This window comes from Typopeltis vanoorti, chromosome 12, assembly GCF_054136105.1.
Source record: "Typopeltis vanoorti isolate ZY-2024b chromosome 12, IOZ_Tvanoo_1.0, whole genome shotgun sequence".
Classification (NCBI taxonomy): Eukaryota; Metazoa; Arthropoda; class Arachnida; order Uropygi; family Thelyphonidae; genus Typopeltis; species Typopeltis vanoorti.
Window position 1 is genome coordinate 118,523,445 of NC_143560.1, and position 25,778 is coordinate 118,549,222.

The 25,778-nt window shown below is 34.4% G+C and overlaps 2 protein-coding genes across 4 annotated transcripts in view; one reads left to right on the top strand and one right to left on the bottom strand.

Annotated features, from left to right (window-relative positions):
* LOC150101174 (DEP domain-containing protein 1B-like) overlaps positions 1–7,891 on the bottom strand; it is a 171,005-nt gene extending 163,114 nt beyond the window's left edge. The window contains exon 1 of the mRNA XM_090401267.1: positions 7,792–7,891. Within this exon, the coding sequence (XP_090257393.1) occupies positions 7,792–7,836 (45 nt within the window). The 5' untranslated portion in view covers positions 7,837–7,891. The remainder of the gene's footprint in view (positions 1–7,791) is intronic.
* Positions 7,892–23,612: 15,721 nt separating this feature from the next.
* Positions 23,613–25,778, top strand: part of LOC150101175 (oxysterol-binding protein-related protein 9) — a 613,809-nt gene continuing 611,643 nt past the window's right edge. For all 3 annotated transcript variants that reach the window (XM_090402198.1, XM_090402199.1, XM_090402200.1), the window contains exon 1: positions 23,613–23,715. In XM_090402198.1, the coding sequence (XP_090258324.1) occupies positions 23,617–23,715 (99 nt within the window). In that variant the 5' untranslated portion in view covers positions 23,613–23,616. The remainder of the gene's footprint in view (positions 23,716–25,778) is intronic.

A 25,778-nucleotide genomic window follows, 5' to 3' on the forward strand; every position in this document is an offset into this window, starting at 1 on the left:
CGGCCAATCAGGCCGGCATAGTGGGTTTGTCAAATGTGTATTGTCATCAGCAATCTATGAATAAAATTTGTGATCAGTGAGAGAAGATTAAGTACAGGAGAGGGAATAAGAGTACATAGCCCTTGAGTGAGAACATAAGCAAAGTTAATTTCTTAAACTTCATCAACAGCACCAGAAGGGAAATCTTAGAAAAGCACGCCGTCAACTACGACTCAATGAACAATCAGACAGGAAGTTGGCAACCCAAATGCAAAGGACAGAAGACAGACCATAAGATGATAGATTAATAAGGCTCTCACCTGTTCAGTACCTTATTCACTCCATGGAGTAAATGAGGTTCTGAAAAGAAGAGAATAATAATACTTTATCTTCAGGTGATGTTATCATAGTACAACCTGGATGTGTGAAGTGGAAGCACAGAAAGATACAAACTGCACCCAATGGCCTTGGCCAGGGCCAAAAGGTTTGACTGCTATTTCAACAGGAGGTAAGGTGCTGCATTTAGCCTTTTCAAAAACAGATTTGGATATTTTAGAAAGTTCTTACACTTCAGTAGAAATTAAATTAAACTTACCAAGAAATTATATTCTTGTTCAATCCTTTATCCAAGTGTAAGCAAAGTATTATTGCTTAAATTATTATTATTATTATTCAGTCCTCCATGGGGTCACCAGACTCATTGAGGAGGCACACCCTAGAAAACAAAGTCTATCATAACACTCATTGACTGTTTGTGCTCTCACCACTATCAGGCAATTCATTCCATGGTTCAACTACCCTCTACACAAAGAAACCACTCCTTATCCTCTTGCTCATTTTTCTTTCATAACCTCCAGGGATAGCCCCTTGTCCCCGCTCCTTCTCCCTGTTCCATCAAACGAAAGAACTCCCCAGCATCAATTACCTCTCAATAGTTTAAAAGAGCAGGACTACGAGTTGCCTCAGTCCTGAAGATACTTCAGACACAAAATTTGTTTGTCTACACACTTGGGTAAAGGATTAAACTAAATTTATTATAATCTGCCATATGTTTTACATACAATGCCTCCTTTGAATTTTTTTTTTTTCTTTTTGGCAGAATGAACATCTCCAGACTAGATAACAAAATTCTCCTGATACATTTGTCCAACTGTTTTGAAGAGTTAATTCCTGTTTTGTATCATATTTTATACTCAACTATTCCATTATAGCACAGTAATCTGCCATTTATCTCACCCTTCAATTATTCAAACTTGTTCGGATAATTGAAGTACTATTACATTGTGCTTTATAGAGGTTAACATGCAACTGCCAAGTCATTGTTTTGAAGGCTGGATAAATGGTAAATTATAAGTTAACAGATAAATGGTGAATTAATCTGTTAACCCATTATTTGTTAACAGATTAATACAGAGAATACTTCTGTTATACCAACCGTAGTCTAGATTTTAATTCCCAACAATTTCTCTAATACCTTCACCACAATTGATCTATAATTTCAAAATTATAGGTCACTGAAAAGAACAATTTTTACCCCATTTCCTTTGTACCTTAAGCTTTTCACCTTAAATAGATACCACTTTTTTTTAAGACCACCTTCTTTTATAAAAAAATAAATAAATAAAAAAACAGCACTAGATGGCTACTGTGCAATGACCCTCGACATTTCTGCACATGGCAGAAGAAGGCGAATCCATTCCGATAATAAGGTAATCAATATGTTTCATGGGATGAGTGTTTATTATTATACTTCAGAAAATTAGCTTTTCTTTTATGAAAATTCTAGTTTTTAAAGTGCTAACTATTTTGCTTGTACACTTGGAACATTTTATGTATAAAGCATGTGATTTCACATGTTGGTAACAAATTTGCACATAATCTTATTCCTTTCTCTCCTTCAACATGAAATGACTCTTCTTGGCACATTGCCAGCTGAAGGTCTTGCATCTGTGGTCAGAGAGTACAATGGTGTTATGGAGTAAACTGGTTTATTAAAAAAGGAAATGTATATTTACACAATGTACATTCACAACTATTGGTGGAGTCTTGGCTCAATAAAACATTAACAATGGTAGATTATGCGCATTTTACACACATAATCTACCATTGTTAAAACATTAACAATGGTAGAGTACGTGTGTGAAATGGGCACCTTGTCTTTCAAAACAGAGTTTCATAGAACATGCAAAGGTTCTCTGTCATCTTGGAGAACAAGATGTTGGGACATCTGCTGGACATATGTAATATGTAATACAAAATGGAATGTTCACTGCATGACACATCCTATGCAAATCCTGGGTGAACATAACCAACACAATCTCAATGTAGCATTTGCCATTCGATGTTCACAGTTACACTACCCTCATCAATGAAGTAGGGTCCAATTATGCCCTGGTTGGAAACCCCCACACACACACACACTGCAGTAACCTTCCTGCTGTGAAGAGGTTTCTCTTGGACAAATTCAGGTCTCAAGAAACTTGTAAGTTCATCTATTTACATGACTGCTTGGATGGAAATGCACTTCATCCAAGAACTGGATATTATGAAGGAAGGATGGATCTTCATAGACACTGGCCAGCAAACATGCACAGCATTTCTGCTGTGCAGGATAATCCATTGCTGCTAAACACTGACTGACCTGAACAACATATGAAAAGGCATTCAGCTCCTTAAAGTTTCTCTGTAGTGACTGCCTTAATATCCCAAGTTTTACTGGTATTCGATATTGCCTGTGTTTCAGAGACTGTAACACTTATTCCAGCACATGCCTGAGTTTCTCATTAGTGTTAACAGTTTGTGGTCATCCCAAATGCCCTTAGCATTTGGAGGGAGACCATGGAAAGATGAAACTATTGATTGAGGCACACTTACAGAAATGATGGACAAACTACTCACAAACATGTCACAAGTTTGGACGATTTGCTCCATCAACTCCGTATGAATGAAAATAATGCTCAACAATAAACGTCTTTTCTTCCAATGTTAACACCACTGCTACAGCTAAATGCAATGCCAGAGACTCTATATATGCTCTTCAACTTGAATGTAGTTGAACATCACATCTCATAGCGTTACTGTTTTTTTTTTTCAATACTGTTATATTAAGTAGCAAAACCTACAGCACAATAGTGCTCTATGTGGGAAGTGGTGAAGAAAAAAAAAAGTGTTTTATTTTTGGAAGAAGCGGATGACTAATAATTCCTAAGAGATAATAATTCCCTAAGTTTTATCTAATTATCAAGCCCTATCAAAAATTAGACACCCTTAATCTATTCACTAAAGGATCACCTCCATCACTTAGATCAGCAAGATTGGTTAGGAATAGAGTAGAAGATTAGGTCTTCTACTCTATTGTTTTAGCAATTTACTTGCATTTTATGATAAAGGTAATGAGTGTGTGAAATAGCAGAGTCAAAGAATATCATGCACAGCAATAATCATGAGAGATTACTACATAATAAGATGGTGTACAAGGTGCAGAGGATGGGAATGGATAGTGGTTAGATGGATTGGTGATTAGCCCTCTGAATGATCTCAACAAGCTGCATATGACTGAGAACCATCTCAAAAATGAAGTGCCCTAAGGTTCTATTCTTGGGCCCTTCTGTTACTTGTTTGTAAATTATATATCACATTGGTAGTGGTAGTAAGGAAAAATAACTTGACCGGGAACAAGGAGAACGCAAGACTGGCTATCAGGAGATTGCTGAGAAGAATAAATGATAACAGCATGATAGGAAAGGTAGTCAGTGTGTGTTACCCAGGTATATGACAATGATGAGATGAAGCAGAGAGCAAGGATTATAAATGATATGTTAGTGGAAATGTGTGAAGAGAAAGGAGTACAGTTTATTAATGTGTGGAATGAGTTTGAAGGATGAATTGAGCTGTATAAAAGTGATGAAATGTTTTGAATAGTTTTAGTATAAGTCTATGGAGAGATGAGTGAAGAGAATGAATCTGAGCAAGTAAGAAGTGATGTGAAAAAGCAGGAGAGCAAGGAAGGAGAAAATGAAGTGGTTCTTATGAATGAAGAAGCGGGTGGCATGAGTGTAGAGAACGAGGGAACAAGTGTGTGAAACAAACAGGGAGACTCAGAGTGGACAGGGGGACACTGTGTGAGAAAGGTTGATGCTGAGAGGATGTGAATGTGTGTAAACAAGAAGGGAAGATGGCCTGGGAGGTAGGGGAAACAGATGGATTTCAAGAAGGTTCTTCTGGGATGAGTAAGGAGGAAAAGAATGGCTCGAGGAAGGTATGGAGAAGTCACACCTAATACATGGTATCAAAGAAACTTGTTATAGATCCAGGAATGAGATGTCATGTTTGTATATGAATGCTAGAAGTATCAGAAACAAGGGAAATTAAATGTTCACACAATCAGTGTGAACAATTTTTGAGTGAATGAACTCAATCAAAGTTCATTCACTCAAAAATTGTTGGAGTAAGTGAGACATAGTTGGATGAGAATGACATCATGACAAGAATAGAGATGGAATGGTATGATGTATTTCGTGAAGATGAAAGGGAGGTGGATGCTATTGATGATAGAAAAAGAGTTATGTCCATACAAGTTAGACATGCAAGGGGGAAATAGGAGCAGCGGTGAGGCAGCATAGTGTGAGATAGAGGTGAACAGAATGAAATGTTGCTATAGACCTGGTAATGATGAGGGAAGTGACCATGAAATATATAAGCAAATTAATGAAGCAAATAGGAAAAGGGTGATAATTATAAGTGACTTTAATTATGGGAATAATGAGTGGAATGACAAAATAGCAACTGAAAGTAAAGAAAATTAGTTCCTCAAGTTTTTGAGGAACAACCACCTCAGACAGTATATAACAGAGGGTATGCAAGAATTGAAGGTCTTGGATTTGATAATCTCACCAGAGGATGTTATTATAAATAAGGTGTCAAATCTCCCTCCAGTTGGTAAGAGTGACCATGAAGTGATAGTTACCAGCCATGTGAGGACTTCTGTCAGGAAAGCATATATGTGAAACTATGAAGCTGGTGATTATGAAAAGCTTAGAAGACAGTTTGCAGCTGAAGCATGGAATGATGAGTTGAATGGAAAGGAGAATCAATGCTGATACTAGGTGATAATATTCAAGAACTATCTAGAAGAGGCAATGTCTAAATGTATTCCAAGGGTCAGAAGGTTAAATAAGATAGGTGCAAGATGAATTATAAATGTGAAATGAATGAATGAAGAGGTAAAAGGTAGCAAAAGTCCAGTATGAGCAGCAATTAGCTAATGAAGACAAAAAAAAAAAAAAAAAAAAAAAAAAAAAATCCTAGAGACTTCTTTTGATATGTAGCCAGCAAAAAAAAAAAAATGAATGAGTATGGTGGATGACACTGATTGGAGAAAATGATATAAGTACATAACTGCTGCAGGCAACATAGTTGAGATATTTAATGGGCAGTTCATAAAGGTCTCTCATCATTGTGAATGTGATATCATGGAGAGATTGAGATCAGTGAATCATGAGGAGGAGAACTAACTATGAATGAGCATGGGGAATTGAGAAAACTTGATATTAATAAGGCTGTAGTACTTGATACATCACCACATCTTTTGAAAGAATGTGAACTGCCTTGACATATTGGTAAGAGTGACCATGTTTAATGCAAGTCTTACATTGGGTAAAGTTCCAAAGGAGGGAAGGAAAACAACATTCTACTACTTCATAAGAGAGGTAACAGAACTCAAGTATCAAATTATAGGCCAATCTGTGTGTCAGGTGTTGTGGTTAAAGTGTTGGAGAAGCTAGCGAGAACCAGGATCATCCAGAATTGGGTTGACATCAGTGGTATTATCTCTGATAGACAGCATGGATTTGCTAAAAGGAGGTAGGTTTTAGTAATCTACTTACTTATTACAATAAGGTGACAGCTTCATTAGACAAGGGAAATGGATTTACAGCAGTAAATTTAGACTTTACTAAGGCTGCTGATAGATTACCAGATGATAAGTTGATAGTCAAACTAGAAAGAATGGGGTTGGATATTAGACTAGTACATTGGATTGAAGATTGGCTTCTGATAGATATCAACAAGTTGTGTATGGGGAAGAAATATCCCAGAAGAGGAAGGTCACTGCTGTTGTGCTTCAGGTTATGTTTTATGGCCATTGCTGTATCTGTATGTTAATGATAGTGGGAAAATTTTAATGGGGATATTCAGTTGTTTGCAGATGATGCAAAGTTGGAATGAACTATGAGGAGTAGAGCAGATGTTCTGGCCTTATAAAAAGACTTGAATAGACTGAGTGAATGAGTACGGGAATGACAGATGAATGTTGCGAAATGTAAAGTTTTAAAATTTGGAAAACAAAAATAGGATATAGAATTTATGTTAGGTGGGGGATATATTGTTGGAGGGTGAATTCTGGCAATAATGCAGAGGCCATTGACCTGCAAAAGTAAGGAGATTCTGGCTCCATTATACAATGCTTTGAATTAGGCCACATATAGAATACTGTGCACAGATTTGATCTTCTGGTTTTCAAAAGGATGAACAGATGTTGGAAAGGGTGCAGAGATGCAATTGACTAAGATAGTTTCTGATCTATGGAATGCTGAATATGTGGAAAGGCTGAGAAGATGCAATTTACAGTCTAGTGGATAGGAGGAAGAGGAGTGATATGATAGAGACATACAAGTTGGTAAGGAGTTGTGATAGGATTAACATTGAAGAGCTAAGTCTGCTGTTTGGCAAAATACTGGCTTAAAAATAAAATAAATCTTAATTATTCTGCCTATATTGACGTTTCTTCCCTTAAAATAGCAGTAACAGTCTAAATAACCATACCAGATTTAAGGGGAGGGGGGGGGAGGAAGAAGCAAAGAAAAAGCTTGCTGTTTCTTACACAAATAGGGGTCATGGCACTTCAAGCTAAGCTGTGTATGGATGAGCAGTAACTGCTTGTCCTTTGGCCTAGGAAAAAAAAAAAAAAAAAACATGAAATGATAATGGCCAGTTTGTAGCAGTGTCCATAAACATACCTATTAAAAAAAAAAAAAAAAAGGCACAAATATAACATCTGTGAGAAAGGAATTAGAATGGTAGTAAGTGGACTATTTTTCCACTTACATTTATCAGTTCAGACAGAACTGATAAAATTCCAGCAATCACATTTCGGTACTTCCAACGTGTTTGATTTTTATAACAACAATGCGTAGATATACCGAATGCCAATGTCAGGAATAAACCACTAGTTTATTAAATGAAGTTCTTTATCTCATACGAGGACCAAAATAATAAAAGGTTGACTGGAGAAAAGCAAACTTCTGCAGGTAATTGCAAGTGGCGCCTATGATCATACTTGAAAATCATGAAAAACATAAATTTTCAACAGTACTTCATTTTGCGGTACATATGAAAGTAGCATTAATTAACCATTACTACAAATAATTAGTGTGGGTGAACATATGTGCGGAGATTAAAGTAACTTATTAAGCAGCGATGTAACCTAACATCCAAATGTTGGTTAGCCACATCAATGCACTTGCACGTTTTCTAGAACTATTCCCCCCCCCCTCTCCCCTGAGTGAATGAAGTTTGGCATAAAATAGTAATCTAGTTTTTGAGTAAAAATGGATTTATGTTTCTTTCAAGTTAAACAAACAAAAAAAAAAAATCTAGGGTTTTACTGTAAATTTCATTCACCGCTAAATTTAAATATGATTTCATAAAATTTATTTAAACACGACTTTGTAAAATACATTTTCATATAATTGGCTCTATTTCCTTATACAGACAGAAATTTATTTCTATATTTCAATAACGAACAGTACTTACTAGTCGAGTCGCCCTATACGGCCCATCATATTTCACATCTTCCATTTTACAGTTTCCGGTACACGAAATTTAAACATCAATACGAGACGTTAACGTCTGGAACCTGAATTTACCAGTTATCCAATACTAACTACTTAAACGTTCTACAAAACATATTTATATTACCATTGAAAATATCAACATACTTATATTACCACAAAAAACTTAAACATACGGAAAAACGAGACGACATTAATATTATTATTTAACGAGTTTTTTTTATCTTTTTTTTTTTAAATTTATTTACAAACGCATATAATTGTGTGTCATCAGAGAAAGATGAACTTCGGAATCTCATAAATCCCTTTCATGAAAATCAAACTTTAGCTTACAAAAATCCTTTTCACTAAGATTTCGATATTTGCGAGCAATAACCTAAATATAAATACATTTCCAGATCTCTCACCAAACTTTCCTTAACCCCTAGTATATACATATACACTATTCTGAAATAAGGTTTAGAAAGCCTTTCCCTGTTTCAGGTGACAAATAGTGATACAATAGTGTAATTTACACGTGGTCTACTGTATTGAGTCAATGTTAAAAAGTCCCTTTCTCCTCAACCTCTCCGTAGTTCTAACGTGTTATATCTTGCACGAGATTTCGGTTATCCAGAAACAGGATCATAAATTAGATCCCTGAAAAACAAATATAGACATTTGGAAAGTTATGCGAATAACATACTAGGTTCAAAACTAAAGAGGTATTATTATGGAATGCCATAATATTTCAGGGGTTTAGCAGTCAGCAACAGTTTGCCATAGTATCGTTTTATTGCCAATTATACTATACACATTATATTTAACATATTAAAAGAAAGACAAATACCAAATAATATCCTAAAAGCTATCACAAGTATATATGAAAATAATCAAATACAAATAAGATTAAATCACGAGCTATCATGTACGAGAAAAATAAACCGACAGGGATGTCCCCTCTCAGCAACTCTTTTTAATATCTACTTAAATGAAATAATAATAAAATGGAATAAAAATTTACACCAAGGAATTAAACTTTCTCCTACAGTGAACTTAAACACTCTCCTTTTTGCCGACGACCAAACAATAATTACAAATTCTGAATATGACTTACAGAAAGCTATTTTAGATCTAAATGAGATATCCAAAGATTGTGGTATGATAATATCAACAGAAAAATCAAAAACTATGGCCTTTAAAGGACAAGATCCAGCAAGAACTAAAATAGTAATAGATAACAAGATCTTAGAACAGGTGAATTCATTTAACTACCTAGGATGTATGATCACATATGAAAATGAAAAAGATATAAACGTAAAAATTGCGAAATATTTAAAAATAACAGGTGTAATTAACTCTATATTTAAACCAAACCAGACTAAAAGTATACAATACATTAGCCCTACCAGTCTTAATGCATGGAAGCAAAATCCGGACAATAAAACAAAAAGACAAACAAAGATTAACAACAGCAGAAATGAAGTTTATGAGAAAAACTGCAAAGTATACCCTATTTGATCACAAAAGAAATTATGAAAGAATTAAACCAAGAACCAGTAATAGAAAAAATTAAAAAATATAAACATAAATGGATGGAACACGTTCAAAGAATGAAAACAGAAAGATTACCAAAACAAGCCATTAGGAAAAAGAAAACCAGGACGTCCTCTTAAACGATGAGTTCTAAGGCCGGAACAGCCCATGCTAGACCTAAATCCTTGATACGCATGATGATGATAATGATGATGATGATGATGATGTACAGAGCACAAATCTCAAATGAACTGGAACATTGTTGCAGGCTAGATCAGACCATATGACTAAGGAATATCACATGAAACACTCTGAAGATAGAATAATTCAATATCCTGATTCATAATATCACAAAACGAAGGAGAATAAGCTGAACCTATCAATAAAGTTGGCTATTAATGATATATTGATTAATTTCGAGAAAGAATGAAGTGAAAGTAAGAGGACGAAAGATCGATGTTTGACTCCTGTATTCCTATTTTGGAAATGATAAAGGCTCTGTATAGACCAAGTGAGTATGACAGTTTCTAGAGGTGATACAAGATGGGTGTTAATTATGACGCAAACGTTTTTCGAGCAGTTGGCGAGATAACGTCAAGATTTCGCTGATGTCATTCTGACAAATGATCAGAGGAGCCCTGCTGTAAAGTGGAACGTGATTTTACTTGGTCGGTACGAAAATTTCAGGAGAAGATTGAGTCCAAGAGGTTATCATTAAATGATGTTATGGGGATATCATTTGGATTCGAAAGGATAGAACACAAAAAGAACACCTTCATAATTGTAATTATTTCAGTTATCCAGAAACAGGATCATAAATTAGATCACTGAAAAACAAATATAGAAATCCGGAAAGTTATGCGAATAAGCATCACTGTACATTGCCTAGAAGTTCGATCTGCATAAAAGGAAATGCAGACAAGGTTTAATTATTAGAACTGGCAAAAGGAGGCTGAACAACTACCGTTATTTGTACTTATGCCATGCTAGATACAGAATTACTTGTTTCCCCTCCCTGGTCTATTTTTATAGTTAGAGAAGTGAAACCAGTTTGAATTATGAATAATAAATCACTAAATGGCATTTTATTGCTATTTGTAATTGAACTGTCGCAAATAAAGCTTCAGAGATAAATAATCAGAACATTCCTACTGTTGATAGAAATTAAAAGAGCAGTAGAAAGCGACAGAGTCAGATGAGGCAAAAATAAGCCACAGAAGATCGTACTGGGTATAGTGACAGCTTAGTAACATTTTACGTGGTATGTCTGACTATACAAAAACTAATGTTTCACCCTACTTATAAAGTCATCATCGATGATTATATCTGTGGAAGGGGCGGAACATGAGCTTTTTTTAAATTCTGCCATAGAATGTGAAATGTTCTAAGAATTGTTTCTATTCCATGAGCGATATAAAAGGTGTATTCGCTGAGAAATTTCAGAATGGAAAAATATTGAGTTACTCTAGGGATGTAAATTACATGTTAAAGAATCTTGATTTTCGGAATAAGCATGTGCATAATTTGCATCTTATTCCAAATCTCCTTCCTCTGTCTGCTTGCAGTTGAAGAGATTCTTCATGAAATACTATACAGTGAAATCTATATATATATATGTATATGTATATGTATATATGTATATACAGGGTGTTCGGGATAAATTTGACAGTTTCGTAAGGAAAAAGAAAATCTTCTTTGTATCTATTAAATTTAATGAATTGACAAAAAAACATTACAGGCAGAGTTAATTACAATACTATCAACAAGATTTATTCAAAATAACCACCATTAGCATCGATCACAGCTTCAATTCTGCTTCGGAACCTCGAACAAGCTGATGCTACAGTCTCCCTGGGAAGGGCCGCAAAAACTGTTTTAATTTTATCCATTAACTGGGCTTTTGTATTACTGGAAGTGCGATTGGTGTCTTTTTCAACTGCGCCCCATACAAAATAATCCATGGGGTTAAGGTCTGGGGAGTTTGGAGGCCAAACATTTGGACTGGTGAAGTCGTAGAAATTTTCAGACAACCATTTTTGACTTTTCCCAGAGGTGTGGCAAGGGGCCGAATCCTGCTGCCATACATACGGCCTACCATTGGCTACCCTTGTTATCCAGGGCTTGACTACAGTTAGCAACTCCACGAACAAAGCCCGAATTCCAATGCCAGGGTTCTTCAACACCTGTTCCTGCAGATTTGCGAGGAATTCTGCTGTACGAACGCAATCAGATCGTCTGCTAGGGATCTTTCTTCTTGCTACATCCTCGTAGTCACCATTGCAAGTCTCTAGTTCATGCCTGATTGTTTTTACTGTATTCAGGGAGCATTGGGCAGCAGTCGTAATATCCTTATTTTGATGGCGAGCACGAATCATCATGATACAAGTTATTCTCTTCCATGATTCAGGTGGGTTCCAGCTATCCATCCTTTCTGACATCTTGTATATGAATGAAGAAGGGTCCAAACTTTTAAATGAAGAGAAGTGTGTGTTAACACATGTAACTTACGGAAAAATATAATTAATTATAAATATGTCAAATTTATCCCGAACACCCTGTATAAACAGTGGCGGCTCGTACATAAGCACTGCGACACTGCAGCACCCCCAAGGAAAAAATTAAAAAATTAAATTTTGTTTGTGTTTATAAATAATAACAATGCTTACAACATTATATAAATGCAATACAACATATTAAAAGTTACAGCTTATGTTTTGACATTGATTGAATAGTTAATAATTGGAATTGTTCGATTAACGCTTTAGATTACGAAACAAATGCACTCCGATCGAACACAGTGTCGGCATTATCAGATTCGGCCAACTGTAGCTAGACTCGCCGATATTCGTGGGACAACCCAATCCATGGAACACCTTCTTTCCAGGCCCGGCGCGAGGCAGGGGCGAAATGGGCGATTGCCGCAGGCGGAATAAAAGGGCGGAAAACTTAGAGTTTATGTTACAATTATACTGGAGGCAGAAAAATTAAAAAAAAAATTATTTTTACATATTTATAAAGATAATTATATTTTATTCTAATTTACAATTTCCAAATAAATTATTTTTATTTTGATAATCTCTGGGACCAGTACCGTCGACAGGGTGTAGTATAGAGGTAGCCTGCCTCAGGGCGCTGCTTAACACTCAGGCGCTTGCATCTGATCTGACAGATACATGCTAATTGTTAACATGAATATGTTAACAATTAGCATGTATCTGTCTTTAACCTATCTATTGTATAGGTTGAAGGTCATGAGTAGCAGCGTGTGAGTATATTACCAGTGCTATTTTACACTTTTATTGCTATCAGTTTGGTTTAACACGTGTTATGCAAAGATTTGTGATATTTGACCCTGCAGAGAGGTCCCAGCAGATCTGACAAATACTTGCTAATTGACATAGATATTTTATTGTATAGGTTGAAGGTCATGACTAGCTGCGCGTGCGTATCTTACGAGTGATATTCCGCACTCTTTTTTTTTTTTTTGTTATCAGTTTTGTTGAACACGTTTTTTTTTTTTTTGTAAAGGTTTGTGATATTTGATAGTAAATTGTATCTGAGAGATACCGCGAACTCCGATGTCAGTATAGCTCATTAATATAAATATGAATGCTCAGATTATTCATATGCTGAACAACAATGTGAAAATACGGCGCAGAATATTTATTAGAAATCTCGTAATGCAGTTAGTGTCAGAACAAATAAAAAGGCGTTCAGAAATCTCTACAGGTGTGAATAGGCCTTTACACCTGAAACTTCATTGATTTCAGACACAATTTGAAGGAAATTCTAATGATGACATAGATACATCTCCCCTCGACAAAAAGAAAAAGATGTCTTATGTGCTATGCATTCAAAACGAGTCGCTTATCAAAATATTTTTGCAAGCATTGTAAAAAGTATTTATGTCTTCAGCATAGCAATATTGTTTGCGATGACTGTTATGACAATTCTGTAAATCTAACTATTGAAGATTCTGATTATTTAATGTTAAATGCATTTGTTTAGTTTTATTTTCTTTCATTATCGATGTTTGCGTTATTTTTTAAGAAAAATGTTTTTTCTTTATATTTCTTTGTTTCAATAATTTCTAGATTGTAAATGAAAATAAATAAACTATTATGTATTACTGAAATAGAGAGCCAAAGGCTTATCTATCATACATGCCCTCTAGAACAGCGCTTCCCAAACTGTGGGCTACAAGTTTTGTTGAGGGAGCTGTGAAATAATGAAAACAAATTTAAAATGTTTTAAGACTAAGTATTTCTTTCTTTTTTTTTAAATCTTAAAAGAAACGCATTTAATTTTTATTATTTATTATTTCTTTTATGTTTTTTTTTTTTATATTTTAATGAAAAAAAAAATTACATATTGGTGCGGGTTCACAAATTTTGCTTCCTGTGTATTTCGGCGCTTAATGAATATTAGTAAATATATGCTTATTCATATAAGTTTCATTTCAAAGGTATTGATAAGAAGCAGAAAAAAGTTCTCGAATAATCTCGGAAAATCTCGAATATAAACCTTTAAATATTATAATGGCTGTATTACGACTTTTTTTTTTTTCGATGGGGGAGGACCATGAAATATTTTAATTTTTCCAAAGGGGGGGGGCCTTTACATACATAAGTTTGGGAAGCACTGCTCTAGAAGATGTGCTTTACATTTATATAAAATACTAAGGAAAGTGGTCCAGAGCTTGCTCCACCTTTACTACGAGTTGCTCATAAGGCACTACTTATGCTTGCATCCGCCGAAACTTTTAGTTTCTATATATTCGGCACGAAACTCTTGTAGTTTCTATATTCGGCTATGAAATAATGTTGGATTCAATATTCACTTAATTTGTACCATCATGTATTATATTTGCAATGTTTTTTCTTTATGTTTTTTGCATTTTAGGACATACTAGTAATGAATGTATCTCTCAGATATACCGCGTCGTACGCTGCAAGCTCCCGAGGGTTAATAAGGACACTCGTTCAGCCGTATTACGGCCACAAGATGTTTAACAAAAATACAGCATTTCGTTTACCAAATAAAAAAGATGCCATTTCCCATTGATAGTTAAATATGTGCTTATTATATTTTATTAATACAAAAATTATAGTCATACATACTAAAACTAAATATTTTAGAACCCACTTATTAGATACTGAAGGAAACAACCCATAAAATATTATACGATGTAAATTTCAAAAACTTTTATAGTCTATATATATATATATATATATATATATTAAATTATATTATGCATGAATTCTCCTCGCTCCCTGCAGTAAACAATACGCCCCCCACAACAGCAACTATACTGCAGAAACACGAAAAACAAATTAGTTTTATCATGTCACTGAATAAGGTTCGCAGACATCTGCAGACTGTGTAATATATTTCTCAACAAATAGTGCAATTACAGACAACTGGGAATATAAACACTAACTAATGAATTACATCTCCCCTCCAAAAGAAACTGCTATATAGACCCAAGCAAAACCACATGTTGCCAGTGCAACATAAGGTTTTGCTTGCCACTACCCCTTCATGAACGTGTTAAAACTAAGAAATATATAGTGAATGTATTTCAGATATTATGGAAATATGTTTAAGGGAATTAGAATTTCCGTTCAATTGTTGCTTTTTGTTGGGTCACGCGATCTTTTGTTAATACCGCACCAATCATATGCACTCTTAATAGCTGCTTTTTCTCTACTGGCCTACAATCGCGCACATCTTTAACTTCTCGTTAGTAATTTGTCAAGGATTGTTCATTTCGTATTTCAAGTCTTAAATTAATGGTATTTTTGCTTGATATAATGGGAAAGAAGATGTCTCTATTTGGTTAGATAATTTTGACGTTGCACACAAGGAAACCGCTCTCGAGGACAGAAGTGATGGAGAATAGAAGCTTCTTGGTAAGTCATACCCATTTTCAGTTTTTTTTCCCCTGAAAACTTTAGTTTCTGAAAATCAACGCATATATCTCGCACCACGATTTTTTAGCTTCAATTTGAAAGCTAAATAAACGATAATTTTTTTTAGCTTTCAAATTCTTAAGTATGGATCATTTTTTAAATACTGGATTTATAAAATGCACAAAAGAGAGCAATATAGCAGATATAGAAATAGGCAATTTCACTCCTCTCATTGATCATAAATTATTTATATTAAGTAAAAATGTATAGTATCTTTATACATTTTCTTCTATTAAAAATAAATCTTTTTTTTTTTGTTTAAATGTACATATAAATTCAAATAAAACAGACATTTACAATGAAATATATTTTTATTTATTATTATTATTTTGATATGGGTATTTTGATAAGGTACTTGGTAATAATAAAAATTAAAGGGGTATACGGATATCTGAAGTTTCAGAAACACTGATCTATCCAAATATTTAGTCTGAAACAGGTGTATATTACGCTGTTCATTTTCTTAAATTCTGCTTCAAATTTGGATAGACGAAACAGCGTGATATGCACTTACATTTTTTCAGCGTCATTTCAATTTTGAATGTGAAACATATTGGGTGTATTGTGCATTCTGTGTTTAAGTCACTTTGGACAATTTTTGACTTTGATTTAATTGTGTACTTATTTTTGATAGACAAATAAAATCTTAAAGATAAGAAGTTTATAAATTATAAACATATTAATCAGAGGCGCATTTTGCTAAAATGCCAAAATCGCTTTGTGAAGCATACTTTATGTCTTACATTGCCCTATAATTATATTTTAATTATCAAATTGTTGTATAAATTAATTATTTATAGTAAAAATTCATAGAAGGCAATTGTTTTAAATCGATTTTTTTTAAATATAAGATTTTATTGTTTTAAAACTCTTAAAAATAATAAATAAATTAAATCAAAATTAATAATTAATAGAGAAAGAATAATTAACAATACGAAATTTATTGTCATTTAGATCAATAATTTGAAAGAGAAAAAGTTATCAGGAGCTACTTTTCTCAAAAGGAAAAGAGAAAAGGAAGAGCAAGTAAAGAAAACAACAAGCGATATAAGGGGATTTGGAATTTGTGTGAGCAAGGTGTGCTCACCAAGTACCAAGTCCACAACTTTGCTCTAAATATTGGGTTAAATGCTAATTTCCCAACTACGACAGCACACGAACTCAAACGCAAAATAGCGAAGGAACATCTAGCACCATATTTATTGTATATAACTTATGTACAGCTTCTTTTTCTTCATATTTTACTTATCATTGCATGTATAATTCACCTATCAAATTTAAGCTATTCTCATTCGTAATGTATCCTAATTTGTTGTAAATAATGTTGCATCACTTACTTACTACTGTACCAGTTGTGATTGGATAAAAAATAATTAAATTGTCCTAGGTCCAGTGCTCGTTGACGTACGATGCCTGTTTCTTCAGCATGTACAAAAAAAAAAGAGGTGATAATAATAATATTTATCCTTGCAAATTTCCTAACCAGGAATCTACTTTGAAATTCAGATTTCTGCAAACAGAAGATTTTTAAGCGAACTGAAAATGACTTGCAACCAACATATCATAATACCTTTTATTCCTCAAAGGGGCTAAGCGAAGCTGTTTCGCCACAATTAACATTTGAAGACTGGATGCACAGCCAATGACATATCTATCAGTGATTTTAATACACGTGTGGGGAGGAGATGCGTCAAACAACTGCTCCACCTTTGGGTACCTTACCCTAACGTTATATTGTATGAATGGATGTGTTTCACGGTTGATTGTCTTGAGTTTGTCCGATTTAAAAGACGGTATTCCGAAATCAAAATCCACAATACTCAAGCCAGTTATCGAGAGAAAAAAATGCTTGCAAATATTTCTGTTTGTGGTGACTTAAATCAAATTTATAACAATTTTTCCTCGGATAATGTCACAATAAATACATAAGCGTTTCCAAAGGCCAAAGCGAAAAATGTCTTTTTGAAACCACAGGGATGTCATTATTGTATTCATCACCTCTTTCACTAAAAGGGGGAAACTCCCTTGAGAATGTTGGCAAAGATATGATAATTTACAGACATAGAAACGCTCTTCTTTTCCAATATGAGGTTTGTAATTGTTCCATGCAATTAACACGATTTGTCTTTAAAACAATTCCATTTGAATAACTCTACAGACATAGTGGAGCCAAAATGCTAAATTAACGTGAGTTTCTCATACCACAGAGGATTTCATTGTTCAAACTGAATCCCAACTTCAAAAAAGTTGTAAACCTGTCAACCCCGGCATGGTATTGAAAACTTTTCACACACGATAATAAGCTGACCTGAGATCTTATTGATGGCTTTGAAATTCTTGCATTAATGAAAACATTCACAAATATCCATACACTCACCGAAGGTACAAATTCCGAAGGAATAAATATGAGAACGTCTGTGCTATCAGCTAAGCCAATTAGTCAATCAGCTCTTTCAAACTGTACTTACTAGTGTTAAAAATCATGTTGCCAATGAAAATGCAAACGATCAAACCTTGAATGATAATCACCATACCACGATGAATGCATGTGACCAAGTATATATTGTGACCACTTGTTTAGCTAGAACTGTTTGAAATTGTTCAATAATAGTGTCATTGTGTGTGTATTTGAAGAATTACGTTGTAGAGGAGAGGCTGAAATGTAAGTAGGAAGTAGTGTAGACTACATTCCTGCGATGCTTCCAGGTGTCACGTAATAATAATTGGTTATAACATAATAATAGCCTCAAACCAGTTATCAAGAACTGATAACTGGTACGAGGCTAACAAAAATCAGGTAAGTAAGGATGTTTGTTAAAAGGATTCTATTTCCTATGACGACTCTATCATAACACATGGTGTTGATGAACAGGTTATAACGTCAAGTTTTCCAGGAGCAACAATTAAAATCGTCCGCACATACAATTCAAAAACAGAAAAGAAAAGCAAACAAGATCGTAATTGTAGTAGATACTAACAACATAACTAATGATAAGTTCAGTACGAGAGGGACATGAAAGAATTGTTGGAACAAACTAGAGTGATGAGTGAGAAAGTGAAAATAGTAAGAATATAATTCTGATGGCAAACAATTCAATCTGCAGGCGGTGTAGAAGGAATGGATGCTAATTTTTGGATGTGTGGAGTGAGTTTGAGGGAAGATTAGATTTGTATAAGAGGGACGCCCTACACCTTACGTTTTGTATTAGTTTTGTATTAGAAGTCTTGAAAAAATAATAGCTGGTATGAGACCTAAGATTCAAAAATGGGTTGACAGTGACTCTACTTTGCGATGAACAGTAAGGGGTTCATTATGAGTAGGTCATGTCTTAGCAACTTGCTCACATTGTATAATAATGTTACCATTGAACTACACGAGGGGATAGAATATACACAATGATAACTTCTGATTTTGCTATGACTTTTGTGAAAATACAGTATGAAAGACTTGCATAAATTGGACAATGTTGGATTGGATTATAAACTATTAGCGTGGTTAAGAGAATGTCCGACTAACTTATCAAAAAGTGGTACATGGGGGAAAATAATTCTACAAGAATTAAGGTCAATAGTGGTGTCCCAGAAGGATCAGTCCTTGGTCCACTGTTATTCAATCTAAACTTTAATGATATTAGGAAGGATTTGAAAGGCCACATACAGCTATTTGCTGAATGATGCAAAGATAGTGTAATCAGGAATGCGTGATTTACATTACTGATTACAAATGATATAAGTAGGCTGGAATTATGGGCATGGGAAAATGGATATCAGTTCAATGTCAGTAAATATAAAGTTATGCACTTTGGCATGATGCTATATCTAATATCCTATAATATTGGTGGGATTTTACTTGAATAAATTGATCACACGAGGGAAACTGGGGTGTTAGTACATAGCAAGGTTAAGGGGACATGTAGCAAATTTTTCAAATACAACTCAAAAGACGATTTCTATGCTGAAACATGTAAATAGGAATGTTATTTTGCCTCATGCTAAGACATCGCAGTGAACTCTTGTGAAGGCCTTGAGAAGACTTCACTTAAACTATTGTGCACCCGTCTTGTCTCCTAGTTTCTGTTGTAATTACGATATGGTGGAGAGAGTACTAAGGAGATTGTAAAAATTATACCAGGATTGTGGAATACTGATTATGATGAGAGATAGAGAATTCATAGACTGCGGACACTAGCAAACAGAAGAAAGAGGGGATGATATGATTCAGATTTGCAAACTTCAGAAATCATCATACAATATTACAGGTGGTGGAATTTTTCATTTTATGTAGAGTGGTGTAAGGATGCGAGGGCATCTTTTGATAATGAATACCGCTAAAAAGCAGATGAGCGCTATGTTTTTTTCTCTCTTGGAGTGATTCGTGATTGAAATGGATTGTCAATGGATGTGGTATGTGCAAGCAGTGTGAATGAATTTAAGAATAAGCATGATTGCTGATCCCTGTAGTATATGACCTATTTTGATGTGTCCATAACTCCCTTTAGGTCTCTCTTAATAATAATAATAACAATAATATTTTAAATTCGCGAGATATACAGGTTATTCCACTCCTGTGTCAGAAATTTCATAGTCGATTCAACTCCTTTACCAAGGAGGTTTCAGGTTTAACTTTCTGAGGTTTTGGAAAATTCAATCTCCAACGTATGCAATCAGAGATTGTCAGTGCAAGTATCTCTCTCATTTTAAATTGCATCCAGTCAAGAGAGGCAGACAAGTGCTGCGATATTTTGTTCCCTATCTAAAATGCAATATACTGTTGTGTGAAAATATGGAGGTGCCATGGTTGAAATGAATTAAATTTCATTCTCTATTAAAAAAATTTAGTTGGGAAAACATATTTTATAAGGGCTGATTAGCGTTTGTGGAAATGGTATTGCAACCATTGTTCTATCCCACCCCCCTCGAAGAAAGATTGTTCTAATTTTGATAATTTTTATACTTCTTGCTAGATGGGGGGGAACTGTTTCTACTTTTTTTTTAGAGAACTTCCCAATTTTGCGAAGAGGCTTCGATTCCGGAAATCGGGTTTGTATTGTGAAGAAAAATTGACAAGAGAATGGACACTATGTTATGCTATGGTGGCAGTTGTTTTCCGTACTCTTTTTGCCAGATGGTAGTTAAAATAACTGATTATCTTTAGCCTGCTCTGTGAATGGTGGAGTTTGCTCTCACCCAGTGTACAAAAGCTATGGGAAAATGACTCACTTTGCAAACTAAAAAGCATTCGCAGATTTATTTATTCATTACTATTTTTTTTTATAAAAATGTTTCCCTTTTAAGTCTGTAATGTTTCTGGATAATCAAAAAAAAAAAACAGATTTGCTCACAGGGCACGGAATCTCTCAACTGACAGATGAGAAAGAATTTAATGTTTAGTCTACTACAGGTATTAAATATGCTACAAGTTTGAAAAGTTCTGTGTGTATGGTACAAAGTTCAAAAAAATTCAGCTAACTTTTATTCCCATATAGGTGGTAGGCGAGGCCGTTTTAGCCCTATCTAATTTTTGGAGACTGAGTGGGCAGTTTAATCTCTACTGGCAGCGAAGCTGACCCAAATTTATCACCAAGTTCATCGCCACGCAGTGAGGGGATGGTAAAACAGGTGCAGCCATCTCGTGATTCATAACACTAACACAATATTTTTATTGTCTGAAAATAGTGTGGGTTCGACGGTCGATTCGAAATCTAACTATTCTTGAGGTTACGGGACGGAAAATCCGCGTTTCCGGAAATAAAACCCGCTTGCCCATGCCAGAGAACGGCTAACTCGGGAACGTCGAAAAAAGGCTTAGAAAAAGTTCCTCTAGTCGGCGACTAGACTTGAACCCAAGTCTTCATTCGTGCGGTGAAGCGCCGTGGAATTCAAACGCTCTTCCATTGAGCTACACAGGCTCAGTGGAAGTGGCGTTTGTAAAGGAATTTTAGTTCACTTTTTTTTTGAATAAATATTTATGTCTGATTGTATTTCATTAAAATAATTCAAGTTTTTCACATGGATTTCACATAAAATGATTTTTTCCCCTTGCTCATTGTATGGTAAGTCGTTGTTGGTATTATAGTACGGCTTAATGAACTTTTGATTGTTCATTGAAAAACGGTTCCTTCCCTGTGGCCTAGTGTTTTTTTTTAATAAATATAATAAAATAAGAGCTTGTTTAGCGCAGTGGAAGTGGAGCTTGGATCCTTTCAGAAGGACTTAAGCACTAGTTTGGTAGCCAACTAGCTGAACTTTTTCTAAGCCTTTATTCGTATAGTTTCCTAGTTAATCTATGTTTTACGCGGGCAAGTAGATTATTTCTACCTGAAATCTCTCCTATTTTCTCTCTGTAAACTTTTGAAAATCGCTCGAAGATCCTACAGTATTTTCAGACAATAACATATCATAGTAGCATTAAGGATCACGAGGTGGCAGCACTTATTTGCCAGTCTATTCATCAGTTGCCGCTTGTAACAAATGATAGTCTTGATCCAGCTACATCTAATTGGCTACCGGTGAAGATTGAACTGCCTACTCAGTGTGCACTTAAATATCTTTTTTATCATTTTGCGTATTCTTCAGCATACCTGCTGTTACAAATATACATTAATATTCTCTCAAAGACTATTTACAGAAATTCTGTCCCCATTCATTTGCGAGAATTTTATTGTATTTTAAACATAACGAACACATATCATTGGCAGAATAAGGGAAATGTCGCATACTTCTTGGAATTGCGATCAGGGTATTGTGGATCATTTCGGGAGGACACCGCAGACAATTACTGTGGTGAATTTGGAGATGTTATTCTTTGTTTGCATAATCATTCTCTTTCTTCCAAAGTTTTCTTTGTGGCTCTAATTGACATATTCACTTCACTCTAGTCTATTTCTTGCACTTTCATTTTCTCACATTATTCTGATACAACCCGTCAGTATGATGTGGTAAAGAATTAAATTATTATTATTATTATTATAGTTTCTTAGAACTTCAGCAGCATAAGGATCAGTAACTGTTAAAATGAAACTAAACAACATTTTTTGTTCGTCTTTCTGGACATTCCTTGTAACCAGAAGTATTCATACACTACAGAACAGCCGCTGTCACCAATATGACATGGAATGATATATTTTGGTAAATAACATGTTTTAACAGATTTGAGCTTAAGACTTTCTGAACTAAATTTAATGCTTTTTCAAATTCATTGTTTACCACATTAATCTTTTCTCCAAGACAGTTGAAGATAAACCTTGTTTGGAAATTAATTTTTTGTACATTTCTTCTCTAGAAACAGTGCTATGGATTTCATTGTGTACTTTTTCTGACGCAAACTGTGATATCATTAATATATGAAGGGTGAAGAACATAACTTTTCACTGTGGTTCTGTTCCTTTTCATCAATCTATGTGATATATCTGACTTTTTTTTTTGTTGCTGTTTTTCACATAGCATTTCATTCTTTAATGAAGCCACAGTTTATCTTGGATGCTTTAATTGGCAGCTGCACGAACTGATTGATAAGAAATTTACCATTCTTAATTACACCACATTACTTTCCTTTATACTTTGGTACTAAATGTTTCTTTATTCATGTGTTGTATTCAAAACCGAAAGTAGTTGATTGAATCCGTAATAGCTTGTTCATGAATCCGAGTGAGTGGAGGAGGGAGAGAAAGAGAACCCGTAAATATCCACCACTTTATTATATTTTAAATATTTCTAACAGAAAAGTTATCTTTTCCTAATTAATAACGGCATTTTCAAAAATCTGGAGCCATCTCATATTTAGCCGATTTTGGATGCTACTAATTATACTTACATTTTTTTCTAGAGTAAGAAATTGGATTTTGAACTTCTCGATTTCCGAGAAAAATCCATGATATAAATAACTCGCAGGATAAACGCATAATATTCTTAGTTAAGGGTTTGAGATTTTGTGTCTATGCACCCTGACAACAGATCGAACCAGTCTCTTATAATTACGAAGTCCGAATTTATCTGTTAACCGGTTTCTGGAAAAAAAAAAAAAGTTGGACTCAGGAAATCCACCTAGTCTCTTAGCGATTAAAACACGAAGAAAATGTTTATATATATATATAAAAGTTTTTCATCATATTTTTAATATCATAGGATGTTCAAAATTTCAATTTTTTGCTCCTGTAATCGGGGTTTGTAGTATTATTGTCTTATGTGTTAGCAGCTGGTGTGTGGGCTATTGCTGGCTGCTCAGTTTTTTTTTTTTTTTTTGGTTCGTTCTTGTTGTTATTTGTTTTAAGATGTTAGGAGTAATTGACAAGATGGCTGTGATGGAAGGGCCCCTTAGTAAGTGGACCAATGTGATGAAAGGATGGCAGTATAGGTGGTTCGTTTTGGATGATAATGCAGGTCTTTTGTCATATTACACGGTGTGTATACCTAATCTTATTAAGAAAATGTTAATGTAACATAGTCCAAATGATGGCCGTAATACGCATACATGGAACTCACGTGTTCTGCTAACATCAGATGTGAGGCTTACGTAATGTCATATGTGTAAGAAAGGGGAATTTTTACCTCCCCCCCCTCCGTTCGTGGTGTGTGTCAGTAAGGGTGTCAGTGACTATCTCTTTTCATGTCTTTTTTTTTTTCTCCCTTTAAAGGACAACGTAATTGAATATTTTTGCCAAATTTCTGGATATTTTTTTTTATAACTCTGACACCACCTATTAATGCTAAGTTTTCGAAGACTCAGATTTGTCACGATTTGAATTTCTTTTTATATTTTTCCTTTAGTTTTTCACAAGTTTTCACTTAACAGAATCATGATTTTCGTTGAATCTGAGATTAACAAAAAAAAAAAAAAAAAAAAGAGAGAGAGAGCTCTTTCATCTCCTCAAAATAATATTGTGAAGAGGACCAAAAAATGTTCCATTATGTGATAATACCAACATATTTTGAAGTCATAAATCATTGTTTTAATACATCAGCTTTTGAATTTGTTTAAAAAATGCTGAAAGAAAATATTTAAAAAAACTTTTGTGATGTGACAAATTTGTATATATATATATATATATATATTTTACAGTGTAAGGTTTTGTGATATGGATGTAGTGTGTGTGGGGGAGAAGGCATTAATTTTCTTTAATGAATAAAGTACGGGGAAACCAACCTTGTATCCAATCAGCAAGATGCTATGAACTTGTTATTTTTATTTATTTATTTTATTTTTTATTTTATTATTGTTTACAAAATGACTTGGAAAAGACATGAAAAATCAGTTAAAATATGAATTAAGCTCATTTGATTTCAGCATCCTATATGCTGGTGTACAGTAGGAGGTTTAGTTTTTGTTTATATTAATGGACTGTTATTTAATGCTACACTCTGATAATTGTATGCGTTTTTGTTGATGTTTCATTAGATTATCCTGGCTGGCCATGTTGGTGATGTCTGCACTCTACCTGAGCTGTGGTTAAAATTCCATAATGTCATGGAGATTTGTGAAAGTTTTTAGGTGACAGATGACATTTGTTGCTTGTGTGAGACCATCACCTTGCTTCTTAGAGACCTGAAGTGCCTTGGGGGAAAAAAAAAATCCATGTTTGGTCTTTTCATGTCTGAGCATGTAAAGAAGCTACCCCTTGACATGCATGCAAGTTTGCATGTCAAGTACTATTTATTACATAGTACTTCTATATCAGTTATATTTGTACATATATATATATATATCTATAATGTAATATGCCTGCCTGGTTGACAAAGTTGTTAGCATATTTGCTCTCCAAGACTGAATAGATAAGCACAGTTTTAGATCCTATAATAGGCTTAGGGTAGAGATAAGAACAGATAAGCTAGTGGAGTTTGAATCCTGCAGTGGGAATGGAATAAATTAAAGATACCAATAAATATAATAAATTATATACTTGGTTTAATCCTTTATTCAAGTGTAAGCAAACAAAGTTGCACCTGAAGTACTGGGGCAACTCGTGTATACACGGTGGCCATAAAATAATTTTCCCTCTTTGGAGGCATCATAGCTAAAACCAATAAACGGAATGAGACCAAATTTTATATTGAGACTTTAGAAAGCATGGGGAGATGATTTCTGTGAAAAAAAAGATTTAGTACCAAAAGTTGCCGATAGGGGAAATTTTGGAGCTGGCAGAGCCAAAAACAAGCAGATAATTACATTAAAGGCAGATAAATATTTCAACGGTGTAAGCAACAGCCACGTCACTCACTCCAGCTGGATATGTGGCACGTTACAATGATAATAAGAATAATAATAATTAAACTAAAACAACATGTGAGATACACAGAAATTAATGTAGTGATTGAATTCGCAGGAAATAATGTTTTATTCATCAGAATCAGGGTCCCCTGGACCACATACACGATTTTCAATGTGCTGACCTTTCTTGTATACATCAAATTGCATCTGGTGTGCGACATGCTCTACAGCTGAGCGTAAGGAGTCGGATTGGATGTT